Raw genomic sequence first — 18,429 nt, forward strand, 5'->3', positions numbered from 1 at the left:
ATTAACTGTGCACAGTGGCAGCCTGGGGGGGTCTCCTCATTAACTGTGCACAGTGGCAGCCTGGAGGGGGTCTCCTCATTAACTGTGCACAGTGGCAGCCTGGGGGTTGTCTCCCCATTAACTGTGCATAGTGGCAGCCTGGGGGGGTCTCCCCATTAACTGCACAGTGGCAGCCTGGGGGGGTCGCCCCATTAACTGCACAGTGGCAGCCTGGGGGGGTCTCCCCATTAACTGTGCACAGTGGCAGCCTGGGTGGGGGGAGGGGTTGCTCACCTCCTGGATAATGTCTTCCAGCTTCTGCTCCATGCCAGCCTTAACCTCCGAGCGGAGGCGCTCTCGGTCCGAGGGCAGCAGCATCCCCTCCAGCTCCTTCTCAAACTCTCCCAGGAGCTGCTGCTCGTCCTCATCCTCGTCCTCGTCCTCATCCTCATCACCGTCCTCCTCTTCCACAAGACCCCGGGGCTCACCACCCTTTCCCTCTGCTGCCTCCACTTCTCTCTGAGGGGTCTCTGTGGCATCATCTCCAGGCTGCTCCTGCCTTATGCTTGGCTTCCCCTGGGTCAGAGTTGGGGAGGAGATGCACAGTTTGAAGGAGTCTGTTGTAATAAGTGGGGGACAGGATGGGAGCCAGGGGCAGGGCTGGGCTCTACTGGGGCCAGTTTATCCCAGGTAAAGATCTCTCCTCAAATGCGCACAGCAAGGAGGCGGGTCCCACTGCCCTGAGCAGGTACCTTTTCTGCAGCTTTCAGTTCCTCAATTAGTCGTATCAAGTCTGCAGGACTCCTGATGAGTTTGACCTGCATGTTATTCTGAAAATCTGAGATGGGAAAAGAGAGGAGGTGTGGGCACTTGGCATTTTAAATCATCCCTTGGAGCATCCCCTCTGCCTCAGGAAGCTGGCAGAAGGCAACAACTCCTTTGGGGAGCTTGGTCCTCAGAAGGGACAGATCCCTTTCCATTTACCCTCCCCAACATTCTATAGGTGGGCAAATTGACATGGCATGACGTGTCAGAGGAGTGCAGGTAAGTGCCCTCTGACCGCCTTAAGTGGTCCTGGTGACCAGAAAGAAGCTAACAGTGGAAGTGAGCTCACTGGGGCCAGGCCGTTGGATGGCTTAGAGGTAAAGCATCGGTATACAAGAGTCTGGGTTCAGTTCTTGGCACCAGGAGACACAGGGAGGCGGGGAAGACTGGACTTGATGTCCCGGCTCCCGACCTCCCCCGAGTAGCTCAGCTCTATTCCACCTAAGAGCTAAGGGAGACACAGGGCTGACTGACCATTGGGAGGGCTTGGAGCTGGATTTGCTGCGGTCTCCTGGTTCAGGTCCTGTTCCTGCTGAGGAGAAGGGGCAGACTCAGGTGTGAGGGCTCGCCTCTGCCCTCTATGCTCCTCTCAGCCCTAGACAGACAGAGGTTCACCTCCTAGACCTGGGCTTGAGGGACCCACCCATCCCAGGGCCTGAGTGCAGGCTCATCAGGGACAGCAGAGAGGCCTGCTCTCACCCCTGCCTGGGCCTCCTCTCTTCCTGCTGCCTGCTCCTCTGGCTCCTGAAGCATTTTCCAAAGCTCTGATTCTTTATCTTCCTTGGCTGGACTGGCATCTGGGTTACGGAGAACAGAGGAGAATGTGGAAAGCGGGGAGAGAAGAAAGAAGCCAACTTGGAGGGATTCACTCCCTCTTATACTGCCACCCACAACTGCTGCACGGGACAAGAAGATGGGGAGGAAGGTGGTTGTAGCCAGCATCAGACTGGCCAAGGCTGCACCCCACCTTCTTTCTTTGGGGGTGCTCCGGCAGCCTTGTCTCCACTCCACACGTGGCGGTCTGTGTCCTGAGCTTCCTCTGTGATTTTCTCTTCACGCTGCTTTGACTCTACCAGAAAAAGAGTGCACACAGGCCAGGGACCATCAATGTGCACCTGTCTGTCCCCGTCCCCGTCCCTCCTCACTGTCCTGTGTTCTTACCAGCTTGCCTTTGAAGGTAGGCCATGTACTCGTCGGGCTGCAGGGCTGGGTGACAGAGAATGGCCTGTGGGGCGGCGCTGGCTGGTGGCCGGAGGAGAGGGTGTGGGCAGAGCTTCGACGTGCGAATGGTCAGCACGTACGAGCAGGAGAAGGGTTCATCCACCCGATCAATGTAGTCCCCAGATATGCCGGCGCCCTCATCACACACGAACTGTGGCAGGGCAAGAAGGGAGGCTCACTTGTAAGAGCCACCAAACCACCTTTGGTTCTTGGAACAGATATTTGTTGCTAAGGAGTTCTTACACTGGACACCAGGGGCACACTGTGCTGGACACAGAACAATGACTGCACATAATATGCTACATAGAATCAGTTATTTGGTTTCACAAAGACCCAGCAAGGAAAGCGTTAGTGCCCCAGCTGTCACCCAGGACATGGAAACTTATCAAATGATGCAAGTTAGACCCTTACTAACGTGGCCAGCTGATAAGTGGCAAAAACATAAGATAAGTTAGGCCTTTGCATTAGTTCCTTGTCCTAGGTAAACACGGTGTGCTGGGGCTGCTGAGGCGGCTGAGAGGGTAGAGGGGCTTGCCACCAAGCCTAATGGCTTGACCTTGATCCCCAGTGTCCCACAGAGTGGACGGAGAGAACCAACTCTCAGGTGTCGTCTGACACCCACGTGTGTGCTGTGGTGTGCACTCTAACTATATCCTAACACTAGGGAGAGTCTGGGTTCAAGGCTAGCGTGGGCGACAGGACAACATCCTGTCACACACACACAAAGTAAATAAATAAATGAAAGAAAGAAAAGAAAAGAAAGAAAACAAGAAGGAAAGAAAACGTTTGCATTTTAATAATAAAAAGACAATCGGGGCTGGAGAGATGGCTCAGCAGTTAAGAGCACTGACTGCTCTTCCAGAGGTCCTGAGTTCAATTCCCAGCAACCACATGGTGGCTCACAACCATCTGTAAAGAGATCTGATGCCCTCTTCTGGTGTGTCTGAAGACAGCTACAGTGTACTTATTTATAATAATTAATAAATCTTAAAAAAAAAAGACAACCAATTTTTAAATGAGGAAAGAGCTAAGCGGATAGTGTTTTAGAGAAGAGTAGCCCTGACCCTTGACCCTATCCAGGAAGTGCCCCTCAGAACCACAGGAGATGACACTCACTACAAGGGCTCCCCCGAGGAAGGTGACATCAAGGACCAGTCAAGATATGGAAGCAAAAAACAACCTCACAGACCACTGTGGCTTGGGAAATGGAGCTGCTAGTTAGGAAAAAAGGTTAAACCTCAGAAGGTAAATAAGAATGTGTGCGCGCATGTGTATACATGTGTACGTGTGTGTGAGTGTGCATGTGTGTGAGTGTGTATGTGTGCGTGCATGTGTATACATGTGTACGTGTGTGTGTGCATGTGTGCGTGCATGTGTATACATGTGTACGTGTGAGTGTGAGTGTGCATGTGTGTGAGTATGTGTGCGTGCATGTGTATACATGTGTACTTGTATGTGAGTGTGCATGTGTGTGAGTGTGTGTGTGCACGCATGTGTATACATGTGTACGTGTGTGTGAGTGTGTATGTGTGTGAGTGTGTATTGTGTGAGTGTGCATGTGTGTGAGTGTGTATGTGTGTGAGTGTGCATGTGTGTGTGTATGTGTGCGTGCATGTGTATACATGTGTACGTGTGTGTGAGTGTGTATGTGTGCGTGCATGTGTATACATGTGTACGTGTGTGTGAGTGTGCATGTGCGTGAGTGTGTATGTGTGCGTGCATATGTATACATGTGTACGTGTGTGTGAGTGTGCATGTGTGTGAGTGTGTATGTGCGCGCATGTGTATACATGTATACGTGTGTGAGTGTGCATGTGTGTGAGTGTGTATGTGTACGCGCATGTGTATACATGTGTACGTGTGTGAGTGTGCATGTGTGTGAGTGTATATGTGTGCGTGCATGTGTATACATGTGTACGTGTGAGTGTGAGTGTGCATGTGTGTGAGTGTGTATGCGCGTGCATGTGTATACATGTGTACGTGTGAGTGTGAGTGTGTATCTGTGAGTGTATATGACAGTGTACATGTGTGCGTGTATATGTGTATATGTATGTGAGTGTGTACATGTGAGTGTATATGACAGTGTACATGTGTGCGTGTATATGTGTATATGTATGTGAGTGTGTATCTGTGAGTGTATATGACAGTGTACATGTGTGCGTGTATATGTGTATGTGTATGTGAGTGTGTACATGTGAGTGTATATGTGTGTGTGTGTCTGTGCATCTGTGTGTGTCAGAGGACAGCCTGTGGGAGATGATTCTCTCCTTTACCATGTGGGTCTTGGGGATTGAACCCAGGCTTTTGGACTTGGCAACAAGAACTGCTAACTATATCCCACAGCCCTGACTTTTTAAAAATTTTCTGAGGTTAGTATAATTTTATAAACAGAATGGTAGGGGACAGCTGGGAAGTTAAAACGTGGTAAGTAGGAATGACGATTACAGGTCAGTACTGCTCATGAGTCCTGATGAGACGGCTCCATGGGTAAAGCATACACCATGCAAGGGCATGCGCCTAATCTGGGATTTCCACGCCATCGCAAAACTCCTACAGCAGGTTGGGAGGCAGAGACAGAATCGCTGGATGCTTGTATGCCAGCTAGCCCCGAATTCAAAGTGGCAAACAAAAGTATCCTATTTCAAATAGGTCGGAAGGTGAGGACTAACACCTGAAGTTGTCCTGTGATCTCCACACACACCATGGCAAGTGCACAGCCACATTAATTAATTAATGAATTAATTATTCAAATTAATAAACTGAGGCATGCGCCTGTCCTCAGAGCACTGGGAGGCTGAACTCAAGGCCAGCCTCAGCTACATACTGAGTCTCTGGATCATGGGGATGTTCATGACCAAACTGACTGAGTCCCAGGAATGAAAACCTATAAGTCATATAATTTCAAACTTAGACAATATTGCTACATTAGGAAGAGGACATTCAAATGGCCAAAACTGCCGGGCGATGGTGGCGCATGCCTTTAGTCCCAGCACTTGGGAGGCAGAGGCAGGTGGATCACTGAGTTCGAGTCCAGCCTGGTCTACTAGTGAGTTCCTGGACAGCCAGGGCTACACAGAGAAACCCTGTCTCAAAAAACCAAACCAAACCAAACCAAACAAAAAAAGGCCAAATCTGCTGCTGCGGAGGGAGGTTTACCCTTTGAAAATGTTTAGCTAATTTGACATGAAATTAGAAAATGTGAATGATACAATTCAGCCTGTCTCTTTGAGATAGGGGCTTGGGCCATGGCTGTGGCCAGAGACTTGTCTAGCATGGGTTTGATCTCCAGCACTGGACAACAACACTATATTGTGTTGCCCGTCTGGCCTTTTTTTTTTTAAAGATTTATTTTATTTATATTAGTGCATTGTAGCTGCCTCCAGAAGAGGGCATCAGATCCCATTACAGATGGTTGTGAGCCACCATGTGGTTGCTGGGAATTGAACTCAGGACCTCTGGAAGAACAGTCAATGCTCTTAACCACTGAGCCATCTCTCTGGCCTTGAGCTCAATGATCCTCCTGCCTTGGCCTTCTGAGTAGTAAAACTATAAGTGTACATTTAACCAGGCCCAGCACTGGTGAGAAGGCAGAAGTCAGTAACTTGAGAAACTTCACTTTCAAATGCCAACATCACACTAAAAGGACAATAAGCGGAGGCACACGCCTATGATCCCAGCACTGGGAGGCAGGAGGGAGATTAGGAGTTCATCTCTAGTCTCACTCAGAACAGTTCAAACCATCCTGAGCTACAGAGGCCATCTGCCAAACAAACAGCAAACCAAAACCAAAACCGACCCAAATCCAGGGAACCAGCAGCCACTGCATCAATTGTCTAGGAAGTCTGGTCTCGCCTTGCACCACCTGGCCACAGTCAGTCTGAGTCGCAAGGCATCCACTGTGTGTCCTGGGTCCCACCCTTTTGGCAACTATGCATGTCGCACTGAAGTGAATGTGTAGGGGCTGGAGAGATGGCTCAGGGGTTAAGAGCACTGACTGTTCTGCCAGAGGTTCTGAGTTCAATTCCCAGCAACCATGTGGTGGTTCACAACCATCTGTAAAAGGATCCCATGCCCTCTTTGGGTGTGTCTGAAGACAGGCATAGCAACAGCGTATTCACATACATAAAAAAATAAGTAAATATTTTTTTAAAAAATGAAGTGAATGTCCACCTAACCCCAAACCCAAGCTTGTGCTGCCTGGTTTGGCCTTAGATTCAGAGAAGTGTGTTTACAATTGGACGATTGTTTGGTTCTTTGGTTCTTTTGAGTCCTCAGTGTGCCAACCTGGACTTGGGTCGCACAAGGAAGGTTCCTTCTGAGCTAGCCTGGTAATTTTCCAAAATGGCCAACACAAGGGGAAGAGGAGGGGCACTTCCAGAAGTTCTCCAGGCTTTGGAACGGAGTCTTTCCTTTGACCACTTACATGCAAACCTACAAGAAGGACATGTAGCCCCCAAGGGAACAAATACTGTTCAGCAAAGGACACCCGTAAATGTTACCATGCAAACCTGGAGTCTACAGGGCCATGAGGCATGCTGTTGGTGGCATTTTAAACAGACAAGTCACAGACAAGACTCTTGCCAGGATGATTAATGCTCGGATTGAGCATGGGAAAGATCTAAGAGCCAGACAGCTTCCTGAGCAGGTGAAGAAAGATAAGAAAGAAAAAGGAGGCCAAAGAGAAAGACACCAGGGCAGCTGCAGCACCCTGATGCTCCCAGAGTAGTTCCTGAGGATGGCAGCAAGTGGCCAGGCCCTTATTACTGTGGCTTTCTGTGGGGAACAAACAACTTACACAGTAAAATACTGTGAGACAACAGACCAAGAACCAAGCAGACGCAACAAAAAAGTCATTCACACAGCAGAGCTTGGACGTGAAAGAGCGATCTCGCACGGCCTTGCCCCAGCACTTCAGGGCCCCAGCACCTCGAGGCTAAGGTTACAAACAAGCAAACCCTCCCTGACCAGACCAAAGACAGCAAAAGTAAAATGTGTTCATACATACACTAAGAATCATACTGAAAATGTTAAATGCTACACGTTCAAACTGGACGGGAGCAACCAAATAGTGTTCTGCGCAGAATGAAAGCTTTAAGAGCAGGTTTAGGGGAGGAGCCTGGAAATGGATGATATAAGCATTCTGCTTGGGACATTGCAGGGCCAGGAGCGCAGCCTCTGCTTAGCTCAAAGATTCATTCAGTCCTCAGTACCAAGGAGAAAGAGGGTTATGAGACCAGCCACCAGATGGACAAGTCACCAGGGAACAGGCAAAGGGACTTATGGGTAAAGTGTAAAGGTGCTGGGCAGTGCTGGCACATGCCTTTAACCAGCACATGGGAGGCAGAGACAGGTGGATCTCTTTGAGTTCCAAGCCAACCTGGTCTATAGAGTGAGTTCCAGGGCAGCCAGGGCTACACAGAGAAACCTTGTCTCAAAAAGACAAAACAAAAGAGTGTAAAGGGGACAAGAGACTCTTGTTTGTTTGTTTGGAGACTATCTCACAATGTAGCCCTGGCTGTCCTGGAATTCTGTATTTAAACCAGGCTGGCCTTGAACTCACCGTGAGCTTTCTGCCCCTGCCTCCTCAGTGCTGAGCTGACAAGAAACTCTTAGACAAGTAAACTCACACATCTTTTCTTAAGAGAAATGCAAAATAAAGCCATCCTAAAAACATTCTTTATCTGATGCGGAGCCAATGATTAGCTAAATTCCTAAAGTTTAAAAATACACCAGGCGGGGCTGGCGAGATGGCTCAGTGGGTAAGAGCACTGACTGCTCTTCCAAAGGTCCTGAGTTTGGATCCCAGCAACCACATGGTGGCTCACAACTACCTATAATGAGATCTGACGCTCCCTTCTGGTGTGTCTGAAGACAGCTACAGCATGGGGCCGGAGCGAGCCATCTGTACAGTGCACTCATACACATAAAATTAAAAAAAAAAAAAAAAGTTCCAGGACAGCCAGGGCTACACAGAGAAACCCTGTCTCGGAAAAAAAAAAAAAAAAAATACACCAGGCTGGCAGGCTATACAGAGACCAGCATCCTTCCACTGGGTGGAGAGCGGGTTTCTGAGCTGGGTAAGTTGTCAGTGCACTCCAATTCCTCCAGTCTATTTCCAAGACGATGCTCTGCACACATTCTGCAGGTACAAGAGGACCATTTGTGACAGTGTTTCTATGTTAATGAAAGAAGTAAGACAGCCCCTCACACACCCACAGGACCGCTCAGACCTGAGGCTGCATACGTGGGACAGGAAAGCAGCGCCTGTACAAGAGCTGGAGCTCTTTCTGTACCGACTTGGAAAGAGTTCACAAGTATGTGCTGATAAGAAATGTGCTTAGAAGCACATTTAAACGGCTGTGGGCTGCAGGCTAGAGCACTGGCTGCTTTTCCAGGGTTCTGGGTTCAATTCCCAGCATCCACATGGCAGGCAGGTCGCAGCTGTCTGTAACTCCAGTGGCAGAGGATCTGACACCCTCACACAGGCATGTATGCAGGTAAAACCCCAATAAACATGAAATGAAAAAAAGAAAAGAAAAGAAAAAGAAAAAGAAAAAAGGCTGTGGGCTGGTGCCATGGCTCAGTGCATGCAAGAGGACTTGAATTTGATCTCTGGAACCCATGCTGGAAGGAGCAAACAGACTTCCAAAAGCTCTCTGACTTTCACACTTGCACTGTGGCACACATGTGTACACACACACACACACACACACACACACACACACAAATATGTGTGAACACTCACACACTCTCTAGTAAAGAAAAAGGTTTTAAAAGACTTATTCATTTTTATTTTATGTGTATGTCTTCACTACATTTGTGCCAGTGTACCCTACGTGTGCCTAGTGCCTGTGGAGGCCAGAGAAAGGCATCAGATCCCATTACAGATGGTCAAGAACCACCCAGGGGTGCTGGGAATTGAACTCAGGACCTTTGAAAGAACAATCAGCGACCACTGAGCCATTTCTCCAGCCCCCAGAATTTCTTGCCAGGTGATGATGGTATAGGCCTTTAATCCAGCACTTGGGAGGCAGAGGCAGACAGAGGCAGAGGTAGGCAGATTCTATGAGTTTGATGTAATTCTGGTCTACAGAGTCTAAGACAGCCAAGGCTGCACAAAGAAACCCTGTCTTGAAAAACAAAAGAAAAGAAAAAGAAGAAGAAAAAAGAGAAAGCAAATATTTATGTTCTGGAGAATAAAAAAAAGGGGGTGGGGGAGAAAACTCAGACCCGGGAAATGGTTCTGCAGGAGAATAGGATCATCCAGTCTAGAGCAGCAGCAGCAGCAGCAGCAGAGACAGACAGACAGACAAAGGGAGAGAGAGAGGAAAGACAGAGACAGATGGACAGATAGAGAAGAGAGGGAGGGAGAAAGAGAAAAAGAGAGAAAGACTGCCTCAAGAAGATGGACAAGAGCCAACTCCCACAACCTCACACATAGATACACTAGATTAACCAATTAATTCATTTTCAAAAATTAGGCATGCGCCTCAAGAGTTATGAAGTTAATGTATGCTGATGCCAAAACAAAATAATGATAATACAAGAAAATTGAGCCGGGTGGTGGTGGCACACGCCTTTAATCCCAGGATTTGGGAGGCAGAGGCAGACGGATTTCTGAGTTCAAGGCCAGCCTGGTCTACAGAGTGAGTTCCAGGACAGCCAGGGCTACACAGAGAAACCCTGTCTCGGAAAAACAAAAAACAAACAAACAAAAAATTGAAGGCCAATTTACTTATGGAAAATTGCATAAACGTCAATTAAAATATTAGAGTACTGAACAGACATCTGCTAAAATACATCATGGCATTAGACTAAACTTCTGCATATAGAAAGTAATCAGAAGAGTGGAGAGAAGAGGCTGGAGACGTGGCTTAGTGGTTAAGAACATGTATTGATTTGCAGAGGACCGGAATTTAAGTTCAAGCACTCACATTAGGAAGCTTACAACTGCTTGTAACTCCAGCTCCAAAGGATGCCCCAACCTCAGACGCATGCACATAACCGACATACACACATGTTGATGTAAATAGATAATTTTTTTAAGAGTGAAGAGGTGCCAGAGAGAGGGCTCACCCAATGGGGCACTTGTGCCAAGCCTGATGACCTGAGTTCAACCTTGGGGATCCACAGAGTAGCAGAGGCTGTCCTGTGATCTCTACTGTAGTACACACACACACACACACACACACACACACACACACACACAGACACACGCGCGCGCGCGCGCGCACACGCACAAATACAATGTGCATACACACAGTAAATAAGATGTAATAAAGAATGAAAAAGACAGTCCTCAGAATAGGAGAAGACGTTTGCAAAGTTATCGAGGAATTAATATTCGGAATATACAAAGAACTCACACAACTCAATAGCAAAAATCAACCTGGTTAAACACGAGCAACAAATCTAGCGGCATCTCGGAACTAGAAGAGAAGAGAAACAAGCGATCAAATTAACTAGTCCACAAAGACACACAACGGCAGGAAGTACTTTTTTAAATGTTCATCATCTCTAGTTATCAGGAAATGCAAACTGAAACCACAGTGAGGTATCACCTCACTCCAGATGTGACGGTTTTAACAAAGACGACACCAACAGCCTGCAAGGCTGCATAACAGGCATCCTGCACACTGTTGGTGGGGATGTGAATTACTGTAGCCGTTATGGAAAGAATGTGGAGAGACTAAAACTAAGGCTGTCACATGACTGATGTGAAGATGTGCGAGCATGGCTTGCTGACGTGCCACGGGGCAGAAGGCTTGTCAAGCATGCAAAGCTCTACATTTGCTTCCCAGGACCACATGAACAGGGCATGGTGGTTCATGCTTGTAATTGAACACTTGAGAGGTAAACCCAGAAGAATTAGTAGTTCAAGGTCATCCTCTGCTACATAGTAACTTTGAGGCCAGCATGGGCTACCTGAGACCTGCCTCAAATAAGTAAATAAATAAGTAAATAAACAAATAAGAGAGAAAACATGCTGAAGACACACTGCACTGCAGTATAGTCATGACAGCTGAGATATGGGCACAGTCTAAACGTTTATAAAATGATACGTGAACAACAATGTCTGGTGCAAGGGTTGGAGAGATAGCTCAGCTGGGGGATAGCTCATTTGTAAAAGTGTTCACACACACACACACACACACACACACACACACACACACACACACACACGAGTTTGCTGGCTAGCCAGTCTAGCTGAATTGGTGACCTCCAAGTTTGGTGAGAGACCCAGTCTCAAAAAATAAGGCAAGATGTTTTCATGGGTTTAGGAGCCTGTCACCAAGCCTGATTGTCAGATTTCCAGCCCCAGGACTCCAACAGAGGAAGGTGAGAACTGACTCCTGGGTGTGGTCCTGACTTCCACATGCACACCGTGGAGGAGGACCTGGGCTCACTTCCCACAACCTACATATGGCTAACAATCATATGTAACTACAGGTCCAGGGGAACTGATGGCCTCCTCTAGTACACACAGATATACATGCAAGCCAAAAACTCTTTTTTAAGATTTATTTATTATATATAAGTACACTGTAGTTGTCTTCAGACACACAAGAAGAGGGAGTCAGATCTCATTACAGATGGTTGTGAGCCACCATGTGGTTGCTGGCATTTGAACTCAGGACCTCTGGAAGAGTAGTCAGTGCTCTTACCTGTTGAGCCATCTCCAGCCCCCCAAAACTCTTATACATAAAAAAATTAATTTTTAAAAAGTGATGCACAGTTACAGAATAAGAATCCCAACATGGACCTCTGACCTCTATAAATACACACAATCAATATACATACATACACATACATACACACACACACATACACACACACATACAAGCGCACACACGCGCATGCATATATACAGAAACACACAGATACACACACATATACAAGCGCACACACGCATATACACACCACACACACAGACACACACACATATACAAGCACACACACACATACAAGCGCACACAAGCATACACACACAGACACACACACACATACAAGTGCACACACACGCACACTGTGCTTTGCTTACGCCCTCCCCCACCCCGACATCGTATTTATATTCTGAAGGAAAAACCAATAAGATTTGTTGTTGTGTTGGACATGGGACAGAGTTAAGGTTGATAATGGCCATTTTAGCTTCAGCGCCTAAAAGTGACAGAATTGTCAGTGGCTACAGCGTGAAGGGGGAGCAGGTTTGAAGAAGGAAGATGGATGGGTTCTGTGCATATGGAGTCAAAAAGCCTGTCAGACATTGGCAATTAGCTCTGTGATTCAACAAGCAAACCTAGGCTGGAGATAAAGATACTTTTGTTTGTTTGTTTGTGTTTTTCAAGACAGGGTTTCTCTGTGTAGCCCTGGCTGTCCTGGAACTCACTCTGTAGACCATGCTGGCCTCAAACTCAGAAATCCTCCTGCCTCTGCCTCCATCACCCGGCATGCACCACCATCACCCAGCCTACTTTTTTTTTTTTTTTTTAAGATTTATTTATTATATGTAAGTACACTGTAGCTGTCTTCAGACACACCAGTAGAGGGCGGCATCAGATCTTGATACCGATGGTTGGGAGCCACCATGTGGTTGCTGGGATTTGAACTCAGGACCTTCAAAAGAGCAGTTGGTGCTCTTAACCACTGAGCCATCTCTCCAGCCCCCGCCCCTTTTTTTTGTTTTTTGAGACAGGGTTTCTCTGTATAGCCCTGGCTGTCCTGGAACTCACTCTGTAGACCAACCAGGCTGGCCTCAAACTCAGAAATCCACCTGCATCTGCCTCCCAAGTGCTGGGATTAAAGACATGCAGCCATCACTGCCCGGCAAGATAAAAATACTTATCGAGTTTCTGTCACAGTGGCCTTGTCCCTCTGCTCTGCCTCTTCATTCAGGTTTTACCCCAGTGATACCTGTGCTCACACACACACACACACACACACACACACACACACACACACACCTTTTGTCCTGGCAATCTTTTAGAGCGTTTACATTCTTCAAAGTCTGTTATTGTAAAGTTGCCATGGGGTGACTCACCCCTATAAACCTAGACCTTAGGAGTGTGAGGCAGGGGATGACCGCTAAGTTTGGAGCCAGCTTGGGCTTCACAGTGAGCTCTAGGACATTCTGGACAGAATGAGAACATGTCTCAAAAACAGACAAACAAGGGCATGTTTCATTGCCTGAAATTATCTTATTTAATATCTGTCTCCGTCTAACTTCACTGAAGAGTCCCAAGAAGGGAGGGGACAATGTCTGTCCTGTTTCTTATTCTTGTCCTCAGTTCCTGGGATGGCATCTGGTACCAAGTAATTAGTCACTCAACGAATAGAATAAGTGTCAGCCAGTCCCTTCCTTCCTTCCTTCCTTCCTTCCTTCCTTCCTTTCTTCCTTCCTCCCTCCCTTCCTTCTTTCTTTCCTTCCTTTCTAGACAGGGCCTCTATGTATCTGTCTGCCCAGGAACTCTGTGTATAGACTAGGCTGACCTTGAACTCACAGATTTTCCTGCCTTCTGCTTCTCAAGAGCTGGGATTAAAGGCATGCACCACTGTGCCCAGCCTCAAATGTTAGCCATATTGACTCACCCAGAAAGCCACTTGTGTCTCTGCAGTGCTCCACATGCAGAGAGCCACATCCATGTGTGAGGAGGCCACTGCCACACTTCACTGTACTCTAACAGTTAGCTGCATGGCGTCTTCCCCGTCTCCTGAACACGTGCCCTGTGCCTTGCAATAGAGGCAGGTGTTCAGTGAAGCAAGATCAGAGCCATTCCAGGCTGGGTGTGCACCACAGGCAGCAGCCAGGGGAGCTACGTGGAAGGTAAAAGGAGGGCCTACGGAGAGAATGACCTCTGAACTGATAACTGATGGGAGCTTAGCCTAGCAGGTGTAGAGGGGTGGGAAAAAGGAAGAAGAGAGGACGTGGGAAGTGGAAGGGGCAGCCAAGTGCAGAAGAAAGGCTTGGGCGTCAAGAGGCAATGAAGTGACTCAGAAACTGAGAGCCACAGGGATGGGAAGGGCTCCTTATAAGCCAAGGATGTATGAGGTGGGAGTGGGCAGCCATCAGGGGCAGGACACAGGCTGGGAGAGGCGCTGTCCTTGTGCTGAGGCAGGGTGCCCACGAGTCAGCATGGAGTCAGCAGAGTGGGACAGTCACTACTGAAACTGAACTGTCAGATGGTCTCCAAGACCAGGCAGAAGGGGAAGCGAGTGCGCCCAACAGCACAACAGAGCCAGCTCACACTGTTCTCAAGGACCCACCAGCAAAGTTTTGGCAACACTGCAAGATGGCTGACAGGTATCGTACTAACAGCTTGGCTTGAGCACCGATGAGGTATTCGCACAACAGATGAGTGCTAACATGGCAAGCATCTTCCCCCTCTTGAAACAGAGTGTTCGATGCTACTGTGCAATTGACTGTGTGAATCTGTTTTACATACAGCTAGTGCTGGTGGGTGCCACAGCTGCTAGTGCTGTAGGTAGGTCTCTGTAGGTGTCTATGATTGTGTAGATGGGGAAGCTTTCCGCATGCACCTGCCTCCACTCAACTGTCACCCGGGAGGACGAGGAGGACCACATGTTAGGAGGAGGCTACTGACTGAGGCGCAGGTGTGTACGGTCACGCCCAGCCGAGGAGACGCTTCTGACTTTTGAGGTTGTCCTGGAACCCACTAGGTAGACCAGGCTGCCTTCAAACTCATAGAGATCCACCTGTCTCTGCCTCCAGAGTGCTAGGATTTAAGGCTCGCATGGCCACTGCCATCCCTGAAGAGAGTTTTAAAAACTATTAGGAGCTAGCAGGGCTTTGAGAGAACTAGCCCTCTCTCCCCACTTCTCATCCTCACTCCTTAGCTGTGATTCAATGCTGTGACCCTTTAATACAGTCCCCCGTGTTGCAGTGAGCCCTCACCCCTGGCTATGAGATAATTTTCTGGTTGAAATCTTGCTACTGTTATGAATCATAATGTAAATATCTGATATTCAGGGTGTCTGATGTGTGACCCTTGTGGGGTCGTGACCCACAGGTTGAGAACTGCTGGCTTGTGGCTTCTTTCAGACTCACTTTTTATGTTAGCATCTGTCTTTCCTGTTACCTAACGCCTTCCCTACATGCAGGAGCTTCCCGTTTGCTTCCCGCTTTGCTGGAAGAGTCAAGATCGATGTCTCCGTGTTACACCCAGAGCAAAAGGAGTCAAAGACAGAAGCTAACATTTACAGCTTAGGTGGAGGAAAGGAGAAACGCTGGAAAGGAGAAATGTGGCCGGAAGCACTGAGGGTAGCCATGGGAAACAGAGTTAAACTACCTCTGAAGATGCAGACAATGACACTGAGCTGGCCGCTAGATATCAGCCCGAGACTGGGCTCTACACCTAAGAGATGCTGCTGACTTCAGGGCGTAAGACTCCTCCTCCCTTAGCAGGCCGACTACTGCTATTCAGGGAGCATTCTCTTTCCTTGAAGACTTACCCGAACCTCGGCTTCTCGGGGCTTCCCGTTGAGATCACATTTGGACCCGTTGCCGTAGGTCTGGCTGTGGTAGCGTTTCAGTCGATGCTGCTTGGAGGCCTGGAGAAAACATGAGGTGGGATGGAGAGGGCATGAGAAAGGGAACACCTTCCCACAGGGACCTGGCGATCATAGGACCAGATCCCAGGGGACTTGATGGGTACCAAACCCAAAGAAATACGCCAGCTCAGTCTGACCCTCCCTGTTGCCTGGGCTATCTATCTGCAGCTCAGCCGGTCCCCATTCCAACCCCAAACCCCAGTCACCTTGGCTGTCTCGTCATCCCAGTTGAAGGCTGACTGGTAGTGGCCAAGATAGAGGACATCACCTTTGATCTCTGAGTCTGTAAGGGAAGCCACAGTAAAGCCCATTATTCTCATTATGAGGCCTAGAAGGGAGGACTGGGAGGGAGGGTCACCATCCACACGGGATCATGAAGGCTTAGGGAGAATGTAGGAGCGAGTCACCTTCCATATGGTACTGCTGGATATGGCGTCCATAACAGAATTCATATGTCCACCAGTCCTTGGTCTGACAATGGAAAGAGGAACAATCAGGAGGCATGAAACCACAGTCTCCTGGCTCCAAGATATACAACCTGTCACTTAGTTCTCCCCACCCCCTCCCCTACCGCATTCCCCCCTCCCCTCCCCCCTCCCGCATTCAACTCTGTTCTCTTCTGGTGGCTGGAGACACACATCTAAAGTATAACTGACTCCTACCCACTCCCTTTTTCTTTCCCCTCTTCGGTCAGGGAAGGGGTAAGACAGGGCCATGATGCTCTGTGATCCAGTCTGGGATCACAGGCATAAGACATTCCCTGCCCTCCATAAAGATAAGAAATCGTGGTATCCTTGGAGCACTCGGATGAATACTCCCACTGGTTCAAGTATTAACTGAACTTCTTCGGATACAATGGCATGCTGAGGTAAAGAGCAACGGGAGCAGAAGGTGACTTTACAGGTGGGTTCCTGCTCTTCTGGTCCTACCACCGTCCTTCTGGTCTTGATTGACCCTATTTTGAGATCTTCTATCTTAAACCCTTCCCTACATTCAGCAGTCTTTGTTTCCCTGCTCCTGCCCGTAAACATATCTAGTACACCAATGGCCCCTTAACTCCCACCGGCCTCCATTCCCGTTCCCAAGACTTCCCTCCGCCCACCCCAGTTCCTCTCACCTTCAGCAGACAAGGGGCATCTCTCATTGGGCTCAACAATTCAGGGATCCCGGGCCCCTGGTAAGCAGGCGTCTCCTCCTCCCTTTCACGCTGGAAGTGAATAGCTCCAGCTGGTAGGCGGCACTCATAGCGCTGTTTGTACTTTGAAGACACAACCACCACGTCTGAAGCTTGGCTCTGGGAAAGAAGGGTCGGGAAGGGGGCAGGGAGGCAGAGGCTGGGACCAAGAACAACGAGATCCCTCTTCAGACCCTGGGGACGTGCCCAGGGGAAGAGAGAATAAGCCACAAGTCCTCCAGCTGCCCCGACTGAGCGGAGGAGAGGGCGCTCTCGCTTCCCTACCCGGCAGGGTCCGGGTGCTTTCACCGCGACCCGGGGACCCGAGGTCCACAGTGGGGAGCCCCACCCCTGTCGGTGCCTGGTCTCCGGGGATGGGTCTGCCTGCCATTCCCAGCAGGACCGTAGGAACACCACCATCTCTTCTCCATTCCCCCGTTCTCCTGCACCGGACGCGCAGCTCCCCTTCCTCCTCCACCGTGCGCCCCTTCTTCTTGCACAGGACCCTCGCCTCGCCCCACACCCCTCACCTGCCCTCCCATGACAGGCAACGGCAGGATTTGGATGCCATAACGCATCTCACTCAGCTCCTCCAAATTCAGGCTCCCGACACCGCCCGTCAGACGCGCAGGTAAAAGGAGCCCCAGAAATAGCAATCCCAACAGACTGGACAGCAGCGCCTCCGACGCCATCTTCCGCTCCGTCTCGGCTGGAGATGTTCCTTCCGCCCCAAACCTGGCAGCGTCCTCACCCGCCCATTAGCGCCCCAAGCTCTCATTGGCTGTGCGGGCGCTCTCTCTTATGTAACGCATCCTCATTTGTAAACGTGGCGTCAAAGCCTCCAGGGAGGCGGGTCGCACTGTTAAAAAAAAAAAAAGCTGTTTCTGATTGGCCAAGAGCAAGAACCAATCAGCGGCGAGATTAGGTCCCTTTTCCCCCCCACCACCTCCTTATTCCCGAGGTGTGGTCTGTGCCTGTGTTCTTTTGCTTGTTGTCTCATCCCCAGCTGTCAGGAATAGAGCTTCTTATTACTTTTCATATATTTCTTGCAATGTATGACGCCTCCATCGGGCAGAATATTGGAGCGGACGGTGAGTGTGGGGGATATCTTGGAAATTACTTAATATCTTTTCAAAATATATACTATACAGAAGCATGCCTCTTCATATAAATATATGTGTATTCGTACATATATTTATGTGTGTACATATATAATTATGTACATATGTACATATATATACACAAATGTGCATATATGTACATATTTTTATATACATATATACACATATATATGCTACTATATTACCAGCAGCCAAATAATCTGTGTCAAAATAATGAATTTGTCCTCCAATCAACTTATCTTAAGGAGGAGAGTGTGGTAGTGCGTGCCTGTAATTCTGGCACTCGTGACACAGAGGCAAGAGGATCAATAATTCAAGGTTATCTTCTTCCATATAGTGAGTTCGAGAATAGCCTGCGCTATATGAGCCGCACTCTCAAATACACAAAGACACTGGTTTAGCATGTGTGAAGCCCTGGGTTCAGTCCGTGTCACAGTGTAAACATGTAGGTATATACCTGGAATCCAAGCAGATGTCCTTGACTACATAGAGATGGGCCTAAGCCTGTAATACATGAAACTGTCTCAACAGAAGAAGAACTAA

The 18,429-nt window shown here is 48.6% G+C and overlaps 1 protein-coding gene across 4 annotated transcripts in view; it reads right to left on the reverse strand.

Moving 5' to 3' along the window:
- The window catches only part of Os9 (OS9 endoplasmic reticulum lectin), a 20,822-nt gene extending 3,320 nt beyond the window's left edge, over nt 1-17,502 (reverse strand). The window contains exons 1-11 of one of the 4 annotated variants that reach the window (XM_031349755.1): nt 17,296-17,502; nt 16,709-16,885; nt 15,999-16,062; nt 15,798-15,874; nt 15,493-15,591; nt 1,966-2,176; nt 1,772-1,873; nt 1,504-1,601; nt 1,279-1,333; nt 732-817; nt 274-555 (exon numbers count right to left, since the gene is read on the reverse strand). In XM_031349755.1, coding sequence (XP_031205615.1) covers nt 274-555; nt 732-817; nt 1,279-1,333; nt 1,504-1,601; nt 1,772-1,873; nt 1,966-2,176; nt 15,493-15,591; nt 15,798-15,874; nt 15,999-16,062; nt 16,709-16,885; nt 17,296-17,457 — 1,413 coding nt within the window. In that variant the 5' untranslated portion in view covers nt 17,458-17,502. Of the gene's footprint in view, nt 1-273; nt 556-731; nt 818-1,278; nt 1,337-1,503; nt 1,602-1,771; nt 1,874-1,965; nt 2,177-15,492; nt 15,592-15,797; nt 15,875-15,998; nt 16,063-16,708; nt 16,886-17,295 lie in introns of all 4 variants that reach the window. The other 3 variants (XM_031349754.1, XM_031349756.1, XM_031349757.1) reach the window with 3 other exon arrangements.
- Nucleotides 17,503-18,429: the final 927 nt, after the last annotated feature.

Source organism: Mastomys coucha, unplaced genomic scaffold, assembly GCF_008632895.1.
Source record: "Mastomys coucha isolate ucsf_1 unplaced genomic scaffold, UCSF_Mcou_1 pScaffold4, whole genome shotgun sequence".
Lineage (NCBI taxonomy): Eukaryota > Metazoa > Chordata > Mammalia > Rodentia > Muridae > Mastomys > Mastomys coucha.